Source organism: Pecten maximus, chromosome 18 (genome assembly GCF_902652985.1).
Source record: "Pecten maximus chromosome 18, xPecMax1.1, whole genome shotgun sequence".
NCBI classification, from domain to species: domain Eukaryota; kingdom Metazoa; phylum Mollusca; class Bivalvia; order Pectinida; family Pectinidae; genus Pecten; species Pecten maximus.
Window position 1 is genome coordinate 15,613,005 of NC_047032.1, and position 26,975 is coordinate 15,639,979.

General features: G+C 33.4%; 1 protein-coding gene across 1 annotated transcript in view; it reads left to right on the top strand.

Annotated features, from left to right (window-relative positions):
* LOC117316254 (neurogenic locus notch homolog protein 1-like) overlaps positions 1-26,975 on the top strand; it is a 48,412-nt gene that overhangs the window by 13,323 nt on the left and 8,114 nt on the right. Inside the window, exons 9-30 of the mRNA XM_033870793.1 lie at positions 657-820; positions 4,190-4,274; positions 5,378-5,485; positions 5,624-5,737; positions 6,775-6,885; positions 9,163-9,273; positions 10,766-10,876; positions 11,890-12,000; positions 13,014-13,124; positions 14,137-14,247; positions 15,260-15,370; positions 16,384-16,494; positions 17,508-17,618; positions 18,632-18,742; positions 19,756-19,866; positions 20,880-20,990; positions 22,005-22,115; positions 23,025-23,119; positions 23,890-23,998; positions 24,454-24,623; positions 25,538-25,622; positions 25,736-25,846. Of these exons, the coding sequence (XP_033726684.1) occupies positions 657-820; positions 4,190-4,274; positions 5,378-5,485; positions 5,624-5,737; positions 6,775-6,885; positions 9,163-9,273; positions 10,766-10,876; positions 11,890-12,000; positions 13,014-13,124; positions 14,137-14,247; positions 15,260-15,370; positions 16,384-16,494; positions 17,508-17,618; positions 18,632-18,742; positions 19,756-19,866; positions 20,880-20,990; positions 22,005-22,115; positions 23,025-23,119; positions 23,890-23,998; positions 24,454-24,623; positions 25,538-25,622; positions 25,736-25,846 (2,484 nt within the window). The remainder of the gene's footprint in view (positions 1-656; positions 821-4,189; positions 4,275-5,377; positions 5,486-5,623; positions 5,738-6,774; positions 6,886-9,162; positions 9,274-10,765; positions 10,877-11,889; positions 12,001-13,013; positions 13,125-14,136; positions 14,248-15,259; positions 15,371-16,383; positions 16,495-17,507; positions 17,619-18,631; positions 18,743-19,755; positions 19,867-20,879; positions 20,991-22,004; positions 22,116-23,024; positions 23,120-23,889; positions 23,999-24,453; positions 24,624-25,537; positions 25,623-25,735; positions 25,847-26,975) is intronic.

Sequence of the window (26,975 nt, forward strand, 5' to 3'; positions counted from 1 at the left end):
AATTCTAAAATGCCGGCCACATATTTGTGTATGACAATGGTTACAGTATAGGCTCGTGTGTGGCTGTGCCAGCCAGTGTCATGATTAGTGAGAACTTGCCTTTAAGCAATCCTTTGCTGAACATCCCCTTGATATGTTTTTTTTTTCTAAATGAATAAAGAAGTCAAATGTGAACGGATTGGCATGCATCGCCACTACTATAATCCGCGTTATTTGTACCTTATTTCAGTAGCTTTTGAAGTGTACTTTGAAATGTTTTAGCAATTTTTAGCCATTATTTCATTCTCAAAAGTAACAAAAATTGCATATTTATCTAACAAGTTCTGGAAAATAGTCATTTAAAACAATTCTGAAGATTGGTATTTGATGAATGAGTTTTGGAGGAAAAATGAAAACGAAATCGCCTTGTCAATATTAAAACATATATGTTTAAAGGTACACACCTCTCTTTATGTCCCCGGATGAAATACCTCTAACCATATTATACCTATTTCATAATTGTGTTTTTATTATCAGCTAATCAAGGTACATTATTAAAACATTGCTTTTTTACGTTTTATCACATAGATTCTTTTTTTAAATTTGTTAATGATTGCATTCAATTTGATTGCTATTTTTAATCAGCATGAAGGAACGTTTATAATTCATTTTTTAAGCTGGTGGTTTCTGCTTGACCTTTCACTATATACTTGCGGAAGTGGCGACCTTAGTGGTGTTCTCTGGAAATTCAGGACAACTGTCTTCCAATTGGATCGCATCAGGAGAATCATTCACCGATTATAGATTGATTAAAGTCGATATACCTGCAGATAGATCAGAGGTATGTTTTTACTAAATAATGCATCAATTACGACACTAGATTTATGAAATGTTCACTTATCTTATTTGTGGATTTTATAAAAAAAAATGTTGACGGACGACGGACGGATGGACGGACGTCAGACGCCGCGCCACCACAGGGGATGACCTGATGCGGGTAACTGTAGTTTCCCACATCCAATATGGCGGAGGGCTGAAACGGCGAGGATTAACTGATGTGAATTATCATTGTTTTTTTTTTTTAACTTTATATGGCATTCTGAGTAAGCGTATCGATAGTTGGTTCAATATAAATGATGAGTTGGCGATACTTGGTGTAATGAAGCTGATGTTAACATCGTTAGTTTTGGCATGATGACGGTAACTGTGGATCTATGATGCGGGTAGCTAATAAGGTAATTTGACAAATGATGCGGCTAACTGCTAAACTGAAACAGTAACTGCATATGATGAACGCTATTGTAGGGAAATTACAAACATAAAAATCACATTCTATATAGTAGTTATAGATCTAGACGCGTATCATTGTATTAAAAATTATATACAGCGAGCCCCCTCCCCCATCCCCTACATATCAATTTCAATTACTTGTAATTGTAAGAGTTTGGGTTTCGTTTATGCGGTATGTATCGAAATTTGTATGTATTTATAATTACACTCCCTCTCCGATCCGCAATCATCCAATGATTTATTGAAATGACACTTTTATGTTTTATTATACTTAAAGTTTAATTTATAGTAATTGTAGATTTCGTTTTAATTTGAATTCATACCAAAGGATAATATTTTATGAAGGATTATCACAGTTGTCTGTGATAATCGTGTTCATCGAATAAAACTTTTTTTGCAGCACGTACATATATTAGTGATCATTTCAAATACAAATTTATGCTGTAAAATTGACCAAGCTATCGTTTATACATCGCATATATATACCTGTGCAGTTTGCATAGCACATAGCACAATTGTGAACACGATAACTGCACGATGTACAAAAGCTGTTCTTGGTACATTGAACGACCACACAACTGTATAATATCTTGATTGTAATGCTTTAGCAAGAGTTATAGTGTATATCAAAACACCGTCGTATTCCATCTGTACTAAACAAAATTCAACAAAAAAGGGGGGTCTTAAATAAAGAATAAAAAAAACAAACAAATAAAGAATTATTAAACTCTAATCTGTTTGACTTGTATACATACCTGATGCGTTTAATAAAATATATATAACAGAAAGAATGATTCATCTGGTGGATTTGATACAAGGCGCAATTTTTCTTACATTTGCAGGCAGGATATGTATATGTAATATACACTGTGTAGCTATATTAGGTCTTGAAACGCCCATGTCATGCGACGTGACAACGAAAGTCAAATATTCTTTTACTAATAAAAACTTTTTTCATAAAATACCCGTAATCTAGCATAATTCAGTTTCTTAATATGTAGTGTTTTCAATTTGAATACTATCACAATTATCACTATTTTCTGATATAAAAACAAGTAAGTAATCACACACAACAGGTTTCCACAAACTCTAGTTACATATTACAAATGCACAATTACCTCAATGTAATCTTCTGTTACATTAAAAACCGATCCGTGGGATGCTAAAAGACCACTGTATAATAATAAAAACCTATAGCTACATGTGTATGAAAATAAAATCAATTTATTTAAAGCGTATAGATACACTAATTGTAGTACGGGTTTTGACGCAGGGTATAGAAACAAATTGTCCTGTCTGAATACCTAGTTGTTGAAATTAATTAATGCGTTATGAAGGTACATGTATGTAGTAAAAATAGCGAGATAGTACGAGTACAAAATCATACGAACAGAATAAAAGTATATGTTTTCCAACATATTTTTCCTTTGAGAGAATTTTTAGGCCAAAGCTTTACTGAATTATACATCGATTCTAATGCGTTTTCGATTTAAATGAATTTACAGTAACCAGTTACCCTTATTGTCATCCGAAGATACCCGCATCATCGCGATTGGTTACACTGATTATCGGTAACTCATCGCTTCGGATTACTTTTAAATATAACTAACTATCGATACGCTTACTTAGAATGCCTTATAAAGTTGAAGAAAATTGATAATTCACATCAGTTAATACTCACTGTTTCTGCCCTGCGCCATATCGGAGGTGGGTAACTACAGTTACCCGCATCAGTTCATTCACTGTGGTCATGGCATAAGCTCACCGGACCTTCGGTCCAGATGAGCTAAAAATCTGGGTTTACATTAACCAGTTAAAGTAGTTGACTAGCATACTATCATTTGACACCAAAATAGTGTTTTGGTTACGGTTCCCATGAAAAGGAGTCCCCAAACACGAACGATGTGAAGATTATAATGCATATGGTGGTATCTTATTGGTTTCTAATTTAGAACCGGATCGTGATTCTATGTACCAATTGCATCACGGTCTATGGCCGTGAACGTAGTAACAGTGGGTTAGCGACCACGTGGCAAGATGTTCAAGTGTAAATTTTGCTTGCACTTCTATTTTAAAAGTGTATCACTGTATAAATAGACGACATTATGTTTTAAGATATGAATTAAGGATGTAAAATATCATATTATAATATAAAATATATCAAACATAATCTGCATCAGTACATTTATATCTGAAGATAAACGCAGATAGCCTGCGTAACCAGATAGCTGACACAGAAATGATCAGATGTATAGCAAAGTCAAAGGCTGATTTGCATGCCATAACGGTAATAACACAACCATGGGACTTAACTCGGTGCCTCTGTAAGTAGGAAAGTTCACGTAAAGTGTTGACTAAATGTGTTACATGTAATAAAGTATTGCAAATGTTTGATCTGAAAATCTCCGAATCAATTGCAACTTCAAATCTATCCACATCAAACGCTCATATAAAGTGACATTGACTTCTTACGTAATCAACAGAGAACGCTTACAGTAAAAACTGCATGATATTTGTGGTAATATCATATACTTTGTTTTCTTTTGTGACACAGTAACATCCCTGCATCTCTTACCTGTCATAGTGATCAATATCAATATTTCAGGTGATAATGAGAGAAATTATATGATTTCAGAAGATGCATGTCGATTCAATGGTCAGCATCATGATATTATTGGGAACTTTATATACATTATTGCCGTCTTTGTCTTATCTCATATCCTTATTCAAGATAAGACGTTGTGTTATTTATGTCATTATTCTGCTTTTCCTATATATTGTATATATTTTTCAACGATTTTGTCTCTTTTGAGTTAGAATATATATTCACTTATGCTTTACAGGAAATATGCTGTTTCACATACTTCCTATCTCACAATATCATATATAGAATTACAAAATTATAATATCCCCATTCCAGGTCGCATTCCAAGGAACTGTATCGCAGACGAGCAATACTGGATATATAGCCCTCGACAATATACGTGCTTATTCAGGAGCATGTGGTAAGTGATATACCTCTGTACAGATTATTTCGAATGAGATTAATTGGTTTATTCCCAAACACATAAGAAATTCAAAACTATGCGTGCTTTGAAAAACGCCTGTTTCCTTTATCAAGTGATGAGATGAAAGTGACGAAACCATAACACAGCCCACCATTCGACGATTGGACGAAAGTGTTAAGTCAGCTGTCAAATTGACAAGATGTATTTTTATCGCAATGACACACAAATCCTTTTGCAATCTGATTGATTGGTATTTATTTTCCTTTTCCACTCTTTATTGGTTGTTATTATGAAGTCAAAAAGTGGTGGATAAGGTAAATATAAGAACCCCTAATAAATGTATATAAAGATGTGAATGGACTTGGGTAGATCACAATCGGTAAAGAATTGGAACATTACGTTTTGGTGACTCTGTCAACTTTTATTAAACAAGTGACCGGCGCAGCAGCATTTTACACTGATGTGTTCCTGGCATAAGATGTGGAAAACAGTTCACAAGTATAAGAGGCCAGTCTGAGCTGTGTGCTTCTGTACTGGTCATTTGTCTGATGGTTATACCTAAATTCATTCACATATCTATATGCATGTGGAAAATAGATCTTAATTTGTTATACATTTAAGTTCATCAACATACATACTTACTAAGCTGAATAACTTGTGTCACAATATATATGAATATGTTTCATTAAATAAATTTAAACGAGATAACATTTGCTATTAAAAAGCGAAATTATTAAAGTTCTGTGACTTGTAATGGTTATATATCATTATCTTGATATTATGTTGAACACTAACGTTTTATATTATCATGTTATATTTTTAAAAAATCAAGGGAAAAATGGACGCGTAGAATCCGTGTCATTTGATACTTTAATAACAATTGTTTCCAAAAGCTTAGCGTTATGTGTCATTATAGACAAATAACATTGTTTTACTGACGTTATATAAGAGAAATAAAAATTGTTATTGATCGAGTTCAGAAAGTCAAATTAACACTTATCTACTCGAAGTTTCGTAAACATATATCAAATATACACTTTTTTGTTAACAATGAAAGGTTGTAATGTAAATCGGGTTTTTTTGGAAAAAAAATCTTTCAGATGAATGTAAACCAAACCCATGCCAGAACGGAGGGACATGCGCTTTGGAGGGTAGCACGGCTACTTGTACTTGTCCAAGTGGCTTCTCCGGACCTAATTGCAGTGAAGGTATTTCAATGTACCAGAGAACAATGCTATTAGATGTGATTAAAATATATAAATATTTTATTTTGTTTCGATGTAATGGTCGCTGTTGTTTATTTCATACTAAGTTTCTTGTTATTTTTATTATATATCTTTTTCCAGTGACACAAGTTTGCCAAAACAATCCTTGTCAAAATAACGGAATCTGTTCTGGGTCAGATAATGACTTTTCCTGTGCATGTACTACTGGATTTTTTGGATTATTATGCGAACAAGGTAAGACAACGTATCTATAGTTATCTTATTTAATCATTTGCTACGTTTATATAATACATACGACACAAAAATTAACAACAAAAGTAAGAAATGAAGTCATTGATTCTATTAATAAAAAAAATAAAATAAAAAGCATCACAAAGGGGTCGAAACTGCCATTCCTAAAACAGGTGATGTCACTTATGGCGTTTCAATACAATTTTAAGCTTAATACGCCTATCTCATATATAGAAGATGATGATTATTTGCTACTCCTGTGTTTTACTGAACACATATACATTTGATGTAACATTATATCATTGAAGGTTGTCATCGGGTCCCTTACATGCTAAAGGTCACATTCATTTAACGACTTGGCATCTTCAAGAAAATGTATAGCTAGACAGATAAAATATGTAACCGTCAATTTAATCATGATGATTCTTATGTTATTTATCCAACATATTGTTACAGTAATGACCTTAAGTGTTCTGGTTTGTATTGCTCACATATCATAACTTAAATGTGATTGTAACAAACATCTTAATAGCTTTAAGAAGTATATTACCTTGTAGCGTCACTTTTTATTGGCTTATACAGCGGCGTAATGCTTTCTAAGAGAACAGAGTATAACTCAAAGTGGATTTCCGCGAGTTTATTATTTCCCTTTAAAGCCAGGAAGTCTCTATCCACGCAAACAGTTCCATTAATACAGGGAGTTGATATCAAAAGTACACAAAATCTTACTGCATCTTAGTTGAAAATTGTTAGTTAGTGAACATGTAGAATAAAAAAGAGGAATGAACGCGAATACGTATTAATGATTTTCTTATAAGATAACTGCACTTGATAAAAACGGGGTTAATTATTTTACACCAATCATTTTAAATTAGTTAAAAGATAATTGAAGAAAGAATGATTATTCAGTTTTCACAAGAAAATAGAAAACAATCATGATTACTTTTTCAATATATTCTTTTGTCAATGGTTCATTTTACACACATTTGCAGATAGGTTCGACTTGAATGCGTTGATTCTGTAATTGATTTTTTTTTTAGCTGCATGTGATACCAACACTTGTCAAAATGGAGGGACTTGTTCCATAACAGGATCATCGTTCAGCTGTCAATGTACAAGTGGATTTACAGGATCTAGATGTGAAACAAATAGTAAGAATTTTATCCTTGAATTTGAATATCAACATTCATTATACCCCCGTTACCGAAGTTAAGGGCGGTATACTTGAATCAGCCTGTCTCTCTGTCCGTCTGTTGTCCCGAACAACTCCTACATAAGCACAAACCGTATTTTAAGGAAAGTTGGTATTTTTGATAGATGTTGCGTGTAGTTGTGCACATGAAAAATACCGTAATGCATTATTTAAATTGGCCGTGATGCATTTTCAACATGGTCCCCCGCTTTTGATTGGTTGAGACACAACTCCTACTAAAGTACTGATGCAATGTTAACGAAACTAAAAATTTATGATCGGTATGAAATGAAGATGCGTATAAAAAACTGACCGTGATGCATTATTCAAGAACCCGCCGGCCTCTGATTGGTTGAGGAATGACTAGACAACTCCTACGCAAGTACTAACCGGATTTTAGCGAAACATGGTATTCATGATTGGCATTGCCAGGTAGTTGTACATAAGAAAGAAAAGAAAACATTACCATGACACATAATCCAAAATGGTCACCGGCTTCAGATTCATAGACACAATCATCAACTGACTTGATAGATATGATGTCACTCATATAAAGCCTACTCAAATATAGCACCCTCGGGATACAAATATGGTTGAATTTATTTTAGAATTAAATGTTAAACATTGTGAAATTCATTGAATTATGGCCAATCGCTGTTCCTCATTTACATTCGGATATATATTTCGAATAGTTGCTTCCTTGTATATGTGTGTATCCCTATGTTAACACATTGAGCCATGATCATCATTGTCTTGTCCAAGTAGCAGGAAGCAGGGTTTTTTTCGGTTTGATATACTGAATTCCCGATATCCGTGTAAAAGTGTCGATTTCTTCTGTGACTTTAGTACAATCAGGATTAACGACTCCAGAATATTAAAACACACGATATTACATTAACATCCATGCAATATTGAATGGAATGAAGTATATATTTACATGTGAATATCATGATCAATTCATTAACGAGTAAAATCAGTTCCGTTAAAATGAATATGAAACACAAAGAGAAAAGTCCCAATTGCATGTGTTGTATAAATATGCGCAATGCACTATTACATGACAAGTTGTCCTTTGGATGCAACTTCAGAGGAGTAAAAAAGACGATGACTAATTTGTTTTTAATCACTCAGTTGTATGTGTTGTACAAATGTGCGCAATACCCTGTTGCAAAACAAGTTGTCCAAAAAATAAAGGCGATGACTAGCGTTTTAATCACTCAGTCAAAATATAACTGACGACAGAATAATTAATCAGTTTAAACAGGAATCTACATGTATAAGTATGATAAAGTTCTTTAGTTTCTGTTTACGTCAACGGGTTACTTAAATGGGTATCTAAACAGCAATACAAGTCGAAACTGTGATATTTGTCAAGTATGTAAATTCATACTATGGTGCATTTAAACAGAAATAATCTGACGATCTTTTAGTATGTATCATGGCAAACCATGGGACTTGCTGTTGACATTTAATGTGTTAGGCTGTTTGTTAATTTTAAGAAAACCATGCGAAAAATACATCTTTCAGGGGGACATAATTAGCTCATTTGTATCTCTTATATTGCACAAATAGCCATGTCGTTTTTACTTAACCTTGAAATACAAATGGCGGTTGTGAATGATATCACTAAAGTATGGCATATAAGGAGGTATGTCAAACATAAAAAAATAGTCTTATTAGACACTATAAAGAACTCTAGACACGCCAGTTTATTATTATTTTTCCTTACAAAAAGGCCCTTCTCACTATTCTGTCTTAAAATTATGATACAGCAGCTTTGTTTATTGAAATGCCTCCCTTTATTCCATAATTGTGTAGTATTATTATATTCACAGCCGCCATTTGCATTTCAAGTTCAAAACAAAATAAGTATTTATACGTAGATAAAACCAACTCATGTCAATCAAATGCTCCTACCGTGTGCTTAAGATACTTGTGTGCGTAGGGGCTTAGCTAATTTTCAGGTTTGATTATCAGTGTGAATAACAATAACTCCAAGCTACATCTTAGCACAAAACTACTCTATAGTAAAAACTGTCAGCATATACAGACAAGCATTGGTGATATTAAGAGACTACATGTCCAAACAATCATTGACTAATTTTGTGCAAACTTCTATATATTTACTCGTGTTTGTAATTAAACTTTATTTTCCTTGATAGATGACACTTACAAACAAGTGCAGACAGGTTCGAATTGAATGCGTTGATTTTGTAATTTATTTCTTCTTTATCAGTTCAATGTGATACCAACTCATGTTCAAATGGAGGGACTTGTTCCATAGCAGGATCAACAATCAGCTGTCAATGTCCAAGCGGGTTTACGGGATCTACATGCGAAACAAATAGTAAGACACCTTTTTTTATCCTGTAATTTAATGTTCACATTCACTTTAACATGAACACTATTGTAAAATAATATAGATCATGAAACTCGATAAACGTATTCACACATATTTGCAATTCCCTTTTCCTTACTTATATGTCTGAAATCAGGGACGGCAGTTTTGACTTAATGTAAATCATGGATTCACATCATAAAAATGTCGTTACGTCATTATTACTGACGCCTAAATTGTTTTCCATAGAGAAAAGTGTCAGTTGCATGTGTTGTACAATTGTGCGGAATGCACTGTTGCACAAGTTTTCCCTGTCAGGCAATTTCAGAGGAAAAATATTGACTTGTTTTTTAAAGTCACTCGGTTAAAAGCTAACTGACGATATAATGATAATGCAGTTTCAACTAGAAAATAAATGCATAATTAAGTGTTTTAGTATCTCTTTTTCGTCAACGGTTCTCTTAATATACATTTGCAGACAGGTTCGAATTGAATGCGTTTATTTTGTAATTGATTTCTTTTGTCCACATTCAATTTATTGACCAAAAACGATAGAATAGCCTCTTGTTATTAGCTAGCATCACATTACTGATAGAAGTATCGTATGTTAAATTACGCGTGACATCAATGGTGATGAAAAACAACCTAAAAGGTTAACGAAAGGTTTGAAATCCTTGTGGGTCTTTTGCACATGATTTGGGTAGGGGTTTGTCCTCGAAGTTTCTTGCAACGAGCAAAGTCACGTCTCAATTCAATTGAACAATGACAAAATTCAACTTTGAAACGGGTACTCATGACTTATTGACTTTAGTTCTTGTCCATACCTGCGATTCCGCAGGTAATTATTATTTGTGCCTTTAGTACAATCAAATTAAATGTCTTCAGTCTCAGGATATCTTAACACAAAATATAACATCAGCGTACATGCAATATTTAATATAATGAAGAAACAGATAAATTCTACATCAGTTGATTGCTTGTGAATATCATGATTAATTGATCAACTAGCGCAATCAGTTTCATTAACATAAACACATATTGTAATATAGTATATATCATGAAACTCGATGAAGATATTCACACATATTTGCAATTCCTTTTTCCCTACTTGTATGACTGCAATCACGGATAGCAATTTTATTGAATGAAAATCATGGTCCCACATCATAAAAATGTCGATATGTAATCATTACTGACGTCTAAATTGTTTTCAATAGAGAATAGGTCAGTTGCATGTGTTGTACAATTGTGCGGAATGCACTGTTCCACAAGTTGTCCCTGTCAAGCAATTTCAGAGGAGATAAAAAAAATATTGACTTGTTTATAATGTCACCCAGTTAAAAGCTAATTGAAGATATAATGATTATTCAGTTTCATCAAGAAAATAAAGATATAGTTATGTTGATAATATTTCTTTTTCGTCAGCGGTTCTCTTAACATACATTTGCAGACATGTTCGAATTGAATGCGTTTATTTTGTAATTGATTTCTGTTTTATCAGTTCAATGTAATACCAACCCATGTGGAAATGGAGGGAGTTGTTCCACAGTTGGATCAACATTCAGCTGTCAATGTCCAAGCGGGTTTACGGGATCTACATGCGAAACAAATAGTAAGACACATTATTTTATCCTTTAATTTCAATGTCCCATTCATTTAATTGACCAAAAACGATAGAATAGCCTCTTGTTATTAACTAGCATCACATTGCTGATAAACGTATCGTAGGTTAAATTACGCGTGACATCAATCGTGATGAACAAAAAACCTAAAATGTTGACAAAAGATGTGAATTCCTTGTGGGTCTTTTGCACAGGTGTTGTTTTTGGTGTTTATCCTCCAAGATTTTCGCAACGTGCAATGTCACGTCTCAATTCAATTGAACAATGACAAAATTCAACTTTGAAACGGGTACTCATGACTTATTGACTTTAGTTCGTGTCCATACCTGCGATTCCGCAGGTAATTATTATTTGTGCCTTTAGTACAATCAAATTAAATGTCTTCAGTCTCAGGATATCTTAACACAAAATATAACATCAGCGTACATGCAATATTTAATATAATGAAGAAACAGATAAATTCTACATCAGTTGATTGCTTGTGAATATCATGATTAATTGATCAACTAGCGCAATCAGTTTCATTAACATAAACACATATTGTAATATAGTATATATCATGAAACTCGATGAAGATATTCACACATATTTGCAATTCCTTTTTCCCTACTTGTATGACTGCAATCACGGATAGCAATTTTATTGAATGAAAATCATGGTCCCACATCATAAAAATGTCGATATGTAATCATTACTGACGTCTAAATTGTTTTCAATAGAGAATAGGTCAGTTGCATGTGTTGTACAATTGTGCGGAATGCACTGTTCCACAAGTTGTCCCTGTCAAGCAATTTCAGAGGAGATAAAAAAAATATTGACTTGTTTATAATGTCACCCAGTTAAAAGCTAATTGAAGATATAATGATTATTCAGTTTCATCAAGAAAATAAAGATATAGTTATGTTGATAATATTTCTTTTTCGTCAGCGGTTCTCTTAACATACATTTGCAGACATGTTCGAATTGAATGCGTTTATTTTGTAATTGATTTCTGTTTTATCAGTTCAATGTAATACCAACCCATGTGGAAATGGAGGGAGTTGTTCCACAGTTGGATCAACATTCAGCTGTCAATGTCCAAGCGGGTTTACGGGATCTACATGCGAAACAAATAGTAAGACACATTATTTTATCCTTTAATTTCAATGTCCCATTCATTTAATTGACCAAAAACGATAGAATAGCCTCTTGTTATTAACTAGCATCACATTGCTGATAAACGTATCGTAGGTTAAATTACGCGTGACATCAATTGTGATGAACAAAAAACCTAAAATGTTGACAAAAGATGTGAATTCCTTGTGGGTCTTTTGCACAGGTGTTGTTTTTGGTGTTTATCCTCCAAGATTTTCGCAACGTGCAATGTCACGTCTCAATTCAATTGAACAATGACAAAATTCAACTTTGAAACGGGTACTCATGACTTATTGACTTTAGTTCGTGTCCATACCTGCGATTCCGCAGGTAATTATTATTTGTGCCTTTAGTACAATCAAATTAAATGTCTTCAGTCTCAGGATATCTTAACACAAAATATAACATCAGCGTACATGCAATATTTAATATAATGAAGAAACAGATAAATTCTACATCAGTTGATTGCTTGTGGATATCATGATCAATTGATCAACTAGCGCAATCAGTTTCATTAACATAAACACACATTGTAATATAGTATATATCATGAAACTCAGTGAAGATATTCACACATATTTGCAATTCCTTTTTCCCTACTTGTATGACTGCAATCACGGATAGCAATTTTATTGAATGAAAATTATGGTCCGACATCATAAAAATGTCGTTACGTAATCATTACTGACGTCTAAATTGTTTTCAATAGAGAATAGGTCAGTTGCATGTGTTGTACAATTGTGCGGAATGCACTGTTGCACAAGTTGTCCCTGTCCGGCAATTTCAGAAGAGATAAAAAAAATATTGACTTGTTTATAATGTCACCCAGTTAAAAGCTAATTGAAGATATAATGATTATTCAGTTTCAACAAGAAAATAAAAATATAGTTATGTTGATAATATTTCTTTTTCGTCAGCGGTTCTCTTAACATACATTTGCAGACATGTTCGAATTGAATGCGTTTATTTTGTAATTGATTTCTGTTTTATCAGTTCAATGTAATACCAACCCATGTGGAAATGGAGGGAGTTGTTCCACAGTTGGATCAACATTCAGCTGTCAATGTCCAAGCGGGTTTACGGGATCTACATGCGAAACAAATAGTAAGACACATTATTTTATCCTTTAATTTGAATGTCCCATTCATTTAATTGACCAAAAACGATAGAATAGCCTCTTGTTATTAACTAGCATCACATTGCTGATAAACGTATCGTAGGTTAAATTACGCGTGACATCAATCGTGATGAACAAAAAACCTAAAATGTTGACAAAAGATGTGAATTCCTTGTGGGTCTTTTGCACAGGTGTTGTTTTTGGTGTTTATCCTCCAAGATTTTCGCAACGTGCAATGTCACGTCTCAATTCAATTGAACAATGACAAAATTCAACTTTGAAACGGGTACTCATGACTTATTGACTTTAGTTCTTGTCCATACCTGCGATTCCGCAGGTAATTATTATTTGTGCCTTTAGTACAATCAAATTAAATGTCTTCAGTCTCAGGATATCTTAACACAAAATATAACTTCAGCATACATGCAATATTTAATATAATGAAGAAACAGATAAATTCTACATCAGTTGTTTGCTTGTGAATATCATGATTAATTGATCAACTAGCGCAATCAGTTTCATTAACATAAACACATATTGTAATATAGTATATATTATGAAACTCGATGAAGATATTCACACATATTTGCAATTCCTTTTTCCCTACTTGTATGACTGCAATCACGGATACCAATTTTACTGAATGAAAATCATGGTCCCACATCATAAAAATGTCGTTATGTAATCATTACTGACGTCTAAATTGTTTTCAATAGAGAATAGGTCAGTTGCATGTGTTGTACAATTGTGCGGAATGCACTGTTGCACAAGTTGTCCCTGTCAAGCAATTTCAGAGGAGATAAAAAAAATATTGACTTGTTTATAATGTCACCCAGTTAAAAGCTAATTGAAGATATAATGATTATTCAGTTTCAACAAGAAAATAAAGATATAGTTATGTTTATAATATTTCTTTTTCGTCAGCGGTTCTCTTAACATACATTTGCAGACATGTTCGAATTGAATGCGTTTATTTTGTAATTGATTTCTGTTTATCAGTTCAATGTAATACCAACCCATGTGGAAATGGAGGGAGTTGTTCCACAGTTGGATCAACATTCAGCTGTCAATGTCCAAGCGGGTTTACGGGATCTACATGCGAAACAAATAGTAAGACACATTATTTTATCCTTTAATTTGAATGTCCCATTCATTTAATTGACCAAAAACGATAGAATAGCCTCTTGTTATTAACTAGCATCACATTGCTGATAAACGTATCGTAGGTTAAATTACGCGTGACATCAATCGTGATGAACAAAAAACCTAAAATGTTGACAAAAGATGTGAATTCCTTGTGGGTCTTTTGCACAGGTGTTGTTTTTGGTGTTTATCCTCCAAGATTTTCGCAACGTGCAATGTCACGTCTCAATTCAATTGAACAATGACAAAATTCAACTTTGAAACGGGTACTCATGGCTTATTGACTTTAGTTCGTGTCCATACCTGCGATTCCGCAGGTAATTATTATTTGTGCCTTTAGTACAATCAAATTAAATGTCTTCAGTCTCAGGATATCTTAACACAAAATATAACTTCAGCGTACATGCAATATTTAATATAATGAAGAAACAGATAAATTCTACATCAGTTGTTTGCTTGTGAATATCATGATTAATTGATCAACTAGCGCAATCAGTTTCATTAACATAAACACATATTGTAATATAGTATATATTATGAAACTCGATGAAGATATTCACACATATTTGCAATTCCTTTTTCCCTACTTGTATGACTGCAATCACGGATACCAATTTTACTGAATGAAAATCATGGTCTCACATCATAAAAATGTCGTTATGTTATCATTACTGACGTCTAAATTGTTTTCAATAGAGAATAGGTCAGTTGCATGTGTTGTACAATTGTGCGGAATGCACTGTTGCACAAGTTGTCCCTGTCAAGCAATTTCAGAGGAGATAAAAAAAATATTGACTTGTTTATAATGTCACCCAGTTAAAAGCTAATTGAAGATATAATGATTATTCAGTTTCATCAAGAAAATAAAGATATAGTTATGTTTATAATATTTCTTTTTCGTCAGCGGTTCTCTTAACATACATTTGCAGACATGTTCGAATTGAATGCGTTTATTTTGTAATTGATTTCTGTTTATCAGTTCAATGTAATACCAACCCATGTGCAAATGGAGGGAGTTGTTCCACAGTTGGATCAACATTCAGCTGTCAATGTCCAAGCGGGTTTACGGGATCTACATGCGAAACAAATAGTAAGACACATTATTTTATCCTTTAATTTGAATATCCCATTCATTTAATTGACCAAAAACGATAGAATAGCCTCTTGTTATTAACTAGCATCACATTGCTGATAAACGTATCGTAGGTTAAATTACGCGTGACATCAATCGTGATGAACAAAAAACCTAAAATGTTGACAAAAGATGTGAATTCCTTGTGGGTCTTTTGCACAGGTGTTGTTTTTGGTGTTTATCCTCCAAGATTTTCGCAACGAGCAAAGTCACGTCTCAATTCAATTGAACAATGACAAAATTCAACTTTGAAACGGGTACTCATGACTTATTGACTTTAGTTCTTGTCCATACCTGCGATTCCGCAGGTAATTATTATTTGTGCCTTTGGTACAATCAAATTAAATGTCTTCAGTCTCAGGATATCTTAACACAAAATATAACATCAGCGTACATGCAATATTTAATATAATGAAGAAACAGATAAATTCTACATCAGTTGATTGCTTGTGAATATCATGATTAATTGATCAACTAGCGCAATCAGTTTCATTAACATAAACACATATTGTAATATAGTATATATCATGAAACTCGATGAAGATATTCACACATATTTGCAATTCCTTTTTCCCTACTTGTATGACTGCAATCACGGATAGCAATTTTACTGAATGAAAATCATGGTCTCACATCATAAAAATGTCGTTATGTTATCATTACTGACGTCTAAATTGTTTTCAATAGAGAATAGGTCAGTTGCATGTGTTGTACAATTGTGCGGAATGCACTGTTGCACAAGTTGTCCCTGTCAAGCAATTTCAGAGGAGATAAAAAAAATATTGACTTGTTTATAATGTCACCCAGTTAAAAGCTAATTGAAGATATAATGATTATTCAGTTTCAACAAGAAAATAAAAATATAGTTATGTTGATAATATTTCTTTTTCGTCAGCGGTTCTCTTAACATACATTTGCAGACATGTTCGAATTGAATGCGTTTATTTTGTAATTGATTTCTGTTTTATCAGTTCAATGTAATACCAACCCATGTGGAAATGGAGGGAGTTGTTCCACAGTTGGATCAACATTCAGCTGTCAATGTCCAAGCGGGTTTACGGGATCTACATGCGAAACAAATAGTAAGACACATTATTTTATCCTTTAATTTCAATGTCCCATTCATTTAATTGACCAAAAACGATAGAATAGCCTCTTGTTATTAACTAGCATCACATTGCTGATAAACGTATCGTAGGTTAAATTACGCGTGACATCAATCGTGATGAACAAAAAACCTAAAATGTTGACAAAAGATGTGAATTCCTTGTGGGTCTTTTGCACAGGTGTTGTTTTTGGTGTTTATCCTCCAAGATTTTCGCAACGTGCAATGTCACGTCTCAATTCAATTGAACAATGACAAAATTCAACTTTGAAACGGGTACTCATGACTTATTGACTTTAGTTCGTGTCCATACCTGCGATTCCGCAGGTAATTATTATTTGTGCCTTTAGTACAATCAAATTAAATGTCTTCAGTCTCAGGATATCTTAACACAAAATATAACATCAGCGTACATGCAATATTTAATATAATGAAGAAACAGATAAATTCTACATCAGTTGATTGCTTGTGAATATCATGATTAATTGATCAACTAGCGCAATCAGTTTCATTAACATAAACACATATTGTAATATAGTATATATCATGAAACTCGATGAAGATATTCACACATATTTGCAATTCCTTTTTCCCTACTTGTATGACTGCAATCACGGATAGCAATTTTATTGAATGAAAATCATGGTCCCACATCATAAAAATGTCGTTATGTAATCATTACTGACGTCTAAATTGTTTTCAATAGAGAATAGGTCAGTTGCATGTGTTGTACAATTGTGCGGAATGCACTGTTGCACAAGTTGTCCCTGTCAAGCAATTTCAGAGGAGATAAAAAAAATATTGACTTGTTTATAATGTCGCCCAGTTAAAAGCTAATTGAAGATATAATGATTATTCAGTTTCAACAAGAAAATAAAAATATAGTTATGTTGATAATATTTCTTTTTCGTCAGCGGTTCTCTTAACATACATTTGCAGACATGTTCGAATTGAATGCGTTTATTTTGTAATTGATTTCTGTTTCATCAGTTCAATGTAATACCAACCCATGTGCAAATGGAGGGAGTTGTTCCACAGTTGGATCAACATTCAGCTGTCAATGTCCAAGCGGGTTTACGGGATCTACATGCGAAACAAATAGTAAGACACATTATTTTATCCTTTAATTTGAATGTCCCATTCATTTAATTGACCAAAAACGATAGAATAGCCTCTTGTTATTAACTAGCATCACATTGCTGATAAACGTATCGTAGGTTAAATTACGCGTGACATCAATCGTGATGAACAAAAAACCTAAAATGTTGACAAAAGATGTGAATTCCTTGTGGGTCTTTTGCACAGGTGTTGTTTTTGGTGTTTATCCTCCAAGATTTTCGCAACGTGCAATGTCACGTCTCAATTCAATTGAACAATGACAAAATTCAACTTTGAAACGGGTACTCATGACTTATTGACTTTAGTTCGTGTCCATACCTGCGATTCCGCAGGTAATTATTATTTGTGCCTTTAGTACAATCAAATTAAATGTCTTCAGTCTCAGGATATCTTAACACAAAATATAACATCAGCGTACATGCAATATTTAATATAATGAAGAAACAGATAAATTCTACATCAGTTGATTGCTTGTGAATATCATGATTAATTGATCAACTAGCGCAATCAGTTTCATTAACATAAACACATATTGTAATATAGTATATATCATGAAACTCGATGAAGATATTCACACATATTTGCAATTCCTTTTTCCCTACTTGTATGACTGCAATCACGGATAGCAATTTTATTGAATGAAAATCATGGTCCCACATCATAAAAATGTCGTTATGTAATCATTACTGACGTCTAAATTGTTTTCAATAGAGAATAGGTCAGTTGCATGTGTTGTACAATTGTGCGGAATGCACTGTTGCACAAGTTGTCCCTGTCAAGCAATTTCAGAGGAGATAAAAAAAATATTGACTTGTTTATAATGTCGCCCAGTTAAAAGCTAATTGAAGATATAATGATTATTCAGTTTCAACAAGAAAATAAAAATATAGTTATGTTGATAATATTTCTTTTTCGTCAGCGGTTCTCTTAACATACATTTGCAGACATGTTCGAATTGAATGCGTTTATTTTGTAATTGATTTCTGTTTCATCAGTTCAATGTAATACCAACCCATGTGCAAATGGAGGGAGTTGTTCCACAGTTGGATCAACATTCAGCTGTCAATGTCCAAGCGGGTTTACGGGATCTACATGCGAAACAAATAGTAAGACACATTATTTTATCCTTTAATTTGAATGTCCCATTCATTTAATTGACCAAAAACGATAGAATAGCCTCTTGTTATTAACTAGCATCACATTGCTGATAAACGTATCGTAGGTTAAATTACGCGTGACATCAATCGTGATGAACAAAAAACCTAAAATGTTGACAAAAGATGTGAATTCCTTGTGGGTCTTTTGCACAGGTGTTGTTTTTGGTGTTTATCCTCCAAGATTTTCGCAACGTGCAATGTCACGTCTCAATTCAATTGAACAATGACAAAATTCAACTTTGAAACGGGTACTCATGACTTATTGACTTTAGTTCGTGTCCATACCTGCGATTCCGCAGGTAATTATTATTTGTGCCTTTAGTACAATCAAATTAAATGTCTTCAGTCTCAGGATATCTTAACACAAAATATAACATCAGCGTACATGCAATATTTAATATAATGAAGAAACAGATAAATTCTACATCAGTTGATTGCTTGTGAATATCATGATTAATTGATCAACTAGCGCAATCAGTTTCATTAACATAAACACATATTGTAATATAGTATATATCATGAAACTCGATGAAGATATTCACACATATTTGCAATTCCTTTTTCCCTACTTGTATGACTGCAATCACGGATAGCAATTTTACTGAATGAAAATCATGGTCTCACATCATAAAAATGTCGTTATGTTATCATTACTGACGTCTAAATTGTTTTCAATAGAGAATAGGTCAGTTGCATGTGTTGTACAATTGTGCGGAATGCACTGTTGCACAAGTTGTCCCTGTCAAGCAATTTCAGAGGAGATAAAAAAAATATTGACTTGTTTATAATGTCACCCAGTTAAAAGCTAATTGAAGATATAATGATTATTCAGTTTCAACAAGAAAATAAAAATATAGTTATGTTTATAATATTTCTTTTTCGTCAGCGGTTCTCTTAACATACATTTGCAGACATGTTCGAATTGAATGCGTTTATTTTGTAATTGATTTCTGTTTCATCAGTTCAATGTAATACCAACCCATGTGCAAATGGAGGGAGTTGTTCCACAGTTGGATCAACATTCAGCTGTCAATGTCCAAGCGGGTTTACGGGATCTACATGCGAAACAAATAGTAAGACACATTATTTTATCCTTCAATTTGAATGTCCCATTCATTTAATTGACCAAAAACGATAGAATAGCCTCTTGTTATTAACTAGCATCACATTGCTGATAAACGTATCGTAGGTTAAATTACGCGTGACATCAATCGTGATGAACAAAAAACCTAAAATGTTGACAAAAGATGTGAATTCCTTGTGGGTCTTTTGCACAGGTGTTGTTTTTGGTGTTTATCCTCCAAGATTTTCGCAACGTGCAATGTCACGTCTCAATTCAATTGAACAATGACAAAATTCAACTTTGAAACGGGTACTCATGACTTATTGACTCTAGTTCGTGTCCATACCTGCGATTCCGCAGGTAATTATTATTTGTGCCTTTAGTACAATCAAATTAAATGTCTTCAGTCTCAGGATATCTTAACACAAAATATAACATCAGCGTACATGCAATATTTAATATAATGAAGAAACAGATAAATTCTACATCAGTTGATTGCTTGTGAATATCATGATTAATTGATCAACTAGCGCAATCAGTTTCATTAACATAAACACATATTGTAATATAGTATATATCATGAAACTCGATGAAGATATTCACACATATTTGCAATTCCTTTTTCCCTACTTGTATGACTGCAATCACGGATAGCAATTTTATTGAATGAAAATCATGGTCCCACATCATAAAAATGTCGTTATGTAATCATTACTGACGTCTAAATTGTTTTCAATAGAGAATAGGTCAGTTGCATGTGTTGTACAATTGTGCGGAATGCACTGTTGCACAAGTTGTCCCTGTCCGGCAATTTCAGAAGAGATAAAAAAAATATTGACTTGTTTATAATGTCACCCAGTTAAAAGCTAATTGAAGATATAATGATTATTCAGTTTCAACAAGAAAATAAAAATATAGTTATGTTGATAATATTTCTTTTTCGTCAGCGGTTCTCTTAACATACATTTGCAGACATGTTCGAATTGAATGCGTTTATTTTGTAATTGATTTCTGTTTCATCAGTTCAATGTAATACCAACCCATGTGCAAATGGAGGGAGTTGTTCCACAGTTGGATCAACATTCAGCTGTCAATGTCCAAGCGGGTTTACGGGATCTACATGCGAAACAAATAGTAAGACACATTATTTTATCCTTTAATTTGAATGTCCCATTCATTTAATTGACCAAAAACGATAGAATAGCCTCTTGTTATTAACTAGCATCACATTGCTGATAAACGTATCGTAGGTTAAATTACGCGTGACATCAATCGTGATGAACAAAAAACCTAAAATGTTGACAAAAGATGTGAATTCCTTGTGGGTCTTTTGCACAGGTGTTGTTTTTGGTGTTTATCCTCCAAGATTTTCGCAACGTGCAATGTCACGTCTCAATTCAATTGAACAATGACAAAATTCAACTTTGAAACGGGTACTCATGACTTATTGACTTTAGTTCGTGTCCATACCTGCGATTCCGCAGGTAATTATTATTTGTGCCTTTAGTACAATCAAATTAAATGTCTTCAGTCTCAGGATATCTTAACACAAAATATAACATCAGCGTACATGCAATATTTAATATAATGAAGAAACAGATAAATTCTACATCAGTTGATTGCTTGTGAATATCATGATTAATTGATCAACTAGCGCAATCAGTTTCATTAACATAAACACATATTGTAATATAGTATATATCATGAAACTCGATGAAGATATTCACACATATTTGCAATTCCTTTTTCCCTACTTGTATGACTGCAATCACGGATAGCAATTTTACTGAATGAAAATCATGGTCCCACATCATAAAAATGTCGTTATGTTATCATTACTGACGTCTAAATTGTTTTCAATAGAGAATAGGTCAGTTGCATGTGTTGTACAATTGTGCGGAATGCACTGTTGCACAAGTTGTCCCTGTCCGGCAATTTCAGAAGAGATAAAAAAAAATATTGACTTGTTTATAATGTCACCCAGTTAAAAGCTAATTGAAGATATAATGATTATTCAGTTTCAACAAGAAAATAAAAATATAGTTATGTTGATAATATTTCTTTTTCGTCAGCGGTTCTCTTAACATACATTTGCAGACATGTTCGAATTGAATGCGTTTATTTTGTAATTGATTTCTGTTTCATCAGTTCAATGTAATACCAACCCATGTGCAAATGGAGGGAGTTGTTCCACAGTTGGATCAACATTCAGCTGTCAATGTCCAAGCGGGTTTACGGGATCTACATGTGATACAAGCAGTAAGCCTTTCATTTGAATGTAAACATTCACTTAAAGAACTAAACACCTTTTACCCAGCATTTAATTATGCTATGATATTTCTGCCGTAAAATGTGTATCTTGTAGACAGAAAAAAAAATTGTTTTTAAAGTATTCAAATACATCTCTTTGTTTAGTTGTGTCACCAAGACCCTGGTATTTGGGAGACAATATTGTTAAACCTTGCATTCTATAGTTACAAAGATGCACCTAATCAATACATGTACATGTAGTCTTTGTCTAGCTCTAAAAATAAGGGGGGAATGGACCAAAACACTAACAAAACAGATAAACACTTGTCCTCTGACTATCCATCACAACATTTATCAAACTTCTATGCGACTCTGGTTCGCTGGTGCGTTTGATTAGTAAACAAAACCGGTCTTTAATTAAAAGTGCTGATATAGACAATAAATATGATATCGTTGTTGGATCGTACCTTACTCTAAGATAATCTGGAGAATCTTAAGAAATCAAAAGTTTTGTTAACTCGTCATTATACTTAATAGAAAATAATGCACTATTATATTACAGTTCATAACTATATATATACAGTACTTTATAGGGAAAAATACAAATGACACTTTCACTGGGATCGATAAGAGGCACATACCCATTTCGACCTAAAAAGATGAGGGAGACCTCCAAACCAAATACGGTCCAAATAGGATTATTTCTAAAATACAAGGAGCCAAAGGCCATTGCAGTGTATTTCAATTTCCGTTGAAAATAAAGTATATGGAAGATTTTAAGACATAAAGCATACTACACACAGCTTTTTTTAATTGTGCTTTCGTGAAAAAAAGAGGTCTTAATCTGCCGAACTCGTTCCAAACTAGTATTTAGCGGCAACACATTCATGTGTAATAAATCATCTTATGTCTTTCCAGTTGCTGGTATGACGAAATGTACCTTTGAGGATGGAGAGTCTGACTGTCCGTTTGACAATACTGACATCGATAGATATGACTGGGTCATCGTAGAAGTGAGATATATTTACTTGATTTAATATGGAAAAATATCTTAGGAATACATATAAAAAATCAATATTATAGTACAAGCGGCCATTATATTGATGTTGCTAAATATTGCTATAAAAGTTTACCGTTAAAGGTGAAATGCAGCAAAAAGATACACTATCCGCAAAAGAAGAATTTTTGCGTATGCATTAATCAATGAAATTTTATGATAACATCAAAAACAAATTACTATTTATTAAAATAAATGGTAATCCGTCCAACAATCAAGTTGAGAGATTGATTTTAGCACCAACTATACGTCTAGTCATTAGTCCGCTACCGGTGAAACCGGGGGGACTATAGGCTTCCTCCCCGTCCGTCTGTCCGTCCGGCGGTAAGTCAGTTTGTCAGTCCGTCCACTCAGCTTTCCGTACTTTTCTCAGTCGCACTTCAAGGTATATTTGTGGTGGAAGTTGGTATATAACTTCGGTATAAGTAGCTACAGATCAAGTTCGAGTTTCAGGGTTTTCGGGTCAAGGTAACGGTCCATGTTACTAATCTATTGTATCAATGTCCCTTGCAATGTTTTACTAGTAATTCGCAAAGTCCTATACCCGTACATTTTAAAATGTAAATCATTATTGCGCAGCCATACAAAAATAAAAATAAAATATCAACGCAAAAAAGCTCTAAAATAAGAACAGTATAATTTAGCAGACCAATTCTTTAAAAGTTAATCGTGAAATACAAGCGTATTATGTACAATAACATCATAATTCCCGTCTCCATCGCTTAGGGAAGTTCAACCAGAGGACCAAGTGCAGCGCAGGAGGGCGTCAGATATTCTACTGCGAGAGCTTCTGGTTCGTTTGGGTATGCCGGACTTATTACTGAAGTGGAAACAGGTATAAAAACTCGTTTGCTATCAAATCATATATCGTGTATTTTTGGTAAAACATCTGGTTAGTGGGATGATTTCAGAAATATTATAGTATACGTGATATATCACTTTATTGTATTTGTTGTCAGCCTGTAATCATATTGGATGAATTTGTTATAATTCTAAACTTGAATGTCTTTCTTTAATTCGACAAAATTCGGTGTCTGCCTGTGAAACCACAGTTTCATCACTTAAATGTATAAAGATGGCAACGTTACTCACTTCCGTGTCAGTTGTACACTCCTTAACACAATATCTTTATGATTTTATTTTCTTGACACGTAATTCCAATTTGTTCCGGTAAAGAAAACGTCCGTGTACTTTTTCACGTTTCACCTTGTTTGTCTATAGGTGTTTCTATCTTCAGTTACATATACGATTTGTTTACATGGCGGTTTCTCTTGTGTTTTTCTGATGTAGATGAAGACCGGTGCCTGTCGTTTTACTATCAAATGAATAGGAGAGGTGGCTATCTTGATATCTATGAACTTCAGCCAGGAAATGATGAATATACACGTGTCTGGGAGTCAGACGGAAATGTCGAGCTTCGAACGTGGTTGTATGCGGAAGTGGATGTTACAGAAAAAGAGGTTTTAAACATTTACTGCACCACTTAATATTAACCATTCTGAACACCTACTCTTTTTGCATTTTTCAATGGTCTCCAAGGAAATCGGTATGTTGTAGCTATTTTGTCCTCGTTGGAATATAATCTCAGTATTCGCTGTTGTCTTTGAAATTTCTTATTTTACCTGATCAATTATATATGATTAAAATTATCGTGATCTGAATTTTTTGTGAGGTCAAAATTGAATACAATGTAGCTAAGGCGAGAATCTTACTGCATGTTCGCGTTAAAATTCAGACAAAGTATCTTGATTGATGGTTTAAGAATACTTTATCCACGAATTTCATCAAAACAACTACATATATATGTATATATATTCTGTCATCTTACCCGTGAGGAAACTTTGCAATATCTATAACGCTTACTGTAGTTATTTCGAAAAACAAATCGATTTCCTAAGATAAAAAATAGATATGCAGAAATTTAACTTGAAAAGTGGGATCCTCGTATGATCAGATCAGACAGAGTCTTAGTTGCCAACTTCGTTACAATTGATAAACAGTTAAGGGATGTCGATGAACAGAATCCATAATGGTGTTGTGAATATGAAGTGTTTATGTTCGGCCGTGCGTGACTACAATCGGTATATTGTCTACACCTGGTCAAGCTTGAATATGGACGTATTTACGTACCTGCACCAGCGTGATCGTAAACTACACTTCCCATTGTCGGCATATTATGCTTGATTACATACCGTATTCGGTCATCTTTCTCAACAGTATCAATAGTAAAAAATGTGCAAACTAATTGCTAGTGAAATTAGAATAAAACGTAATGCTTTATCTGTAAATCACAGTTAAAAGAAAAATACTTATATACTTAAGAATCGCCTTTAAATTTTGTATTAGTTTTTTAATTGAACTTTCAATATTGCAGTTGGTAATCGCTGCATGGATTGGAAGAGGCAGACGGGTATCAATCGATAATATCGAGCTAACATTGGGAACGTGCTCGAGCTTGAGTAAGTAAATGATGAAGGTACAATAGTTATATTATATTAGCCTTATCACTGATTGGCCCCAGAAAGTCCCAAGTTGGCAACCCTCCTTTAATTGATCGTGTTCTCTATTACAGATATATGCGATACCAATCCCTGTGATAACGGTGGAACCTGTACCGGAACAAGTCGGAATTTTACATGTACCTGTTCAGCAGGGTTCAGAGGCCCCACCTGTGCTGAAACAGGTGTGTTCATGTATATTCATTTTATTTCATATTGTAGTTTTTGTTTACCTGTAATGAATGCTTTGAAAGCGATACTAATTTGTTGCTTTGTATCCGCGGCGATAATGTTGTCATTATTTTATGGTTAAGTGTTGTGTTTATGTCTATTGCCTAAAAATATTTATTTGGATCACAAAGTTCACATCTCTCAGCATCTGTTTCTTTTATGGAATATCATCCAGAATGTATAGTCCATTGGCGCTGAAAATCTTGTTTGTTAAGACAAGTTTCCAAAATAGGTTGGATTATTTTTTGCCCATTTTGAGACGTTATTCTGCAGTTTAATGATGGCGGAGAGTATCGTATATAATCATTTCACTGTTATAAGCAGTAAATTGATTTATTGGAGATCAAGCCTATATTATAATCAGAATGCAAGTATATATATTTGATCAAAAGTCAAATAATTGCTACATGTACATGTATAACATAATTTCAACGAATATTGAAAGACGTTGGCTATCGGTAGGAGTTCATGGGGCCGATTCTGAACACGTAAACATAAATATAATGATATAAAAAGACAATGTAATATTTATTCAAATTCAATATTTTCGGATTTTGAATGTTGAATATCAAATGCTGAATGTTGGCTCGACATTCAAATTCTGGATGTAGAATATTCAAATTTTGTAGGCAAAGTAACACTTCAATGCAAACAGATATGATTCATACAAAACATTCTTGAAGTAACTGTATCATCATGTACATGTATTGATGGATGAAAACAATATGTCATATATATAACACTATATGTTAAATTACATACAGTGCAAGACATTGTATATATACTGAAACGAAAAAGAAACGCAACTTCAAATTGTAGGTTTAATAAAATAATACTTGTGAGCATTATGTTTAAATTTCATATGTAATAGTTAATATTGAATATTGATGTAACATCCTTTAAATGTTTAGAGATTTTTAAGAACAGGTCACTTTGCTAGAAGGTCATGATTGGTAGTACCCTACGTGAATCCAAGTTGAAATGGCAGCAGTTTTGAAACCGTGCCCTAATATCGTGTGTGTCCTCCTCGAACAGTTATCACATCTCTAATTCTTTGTTGCATTGAGTTCATCAGGGCATTGA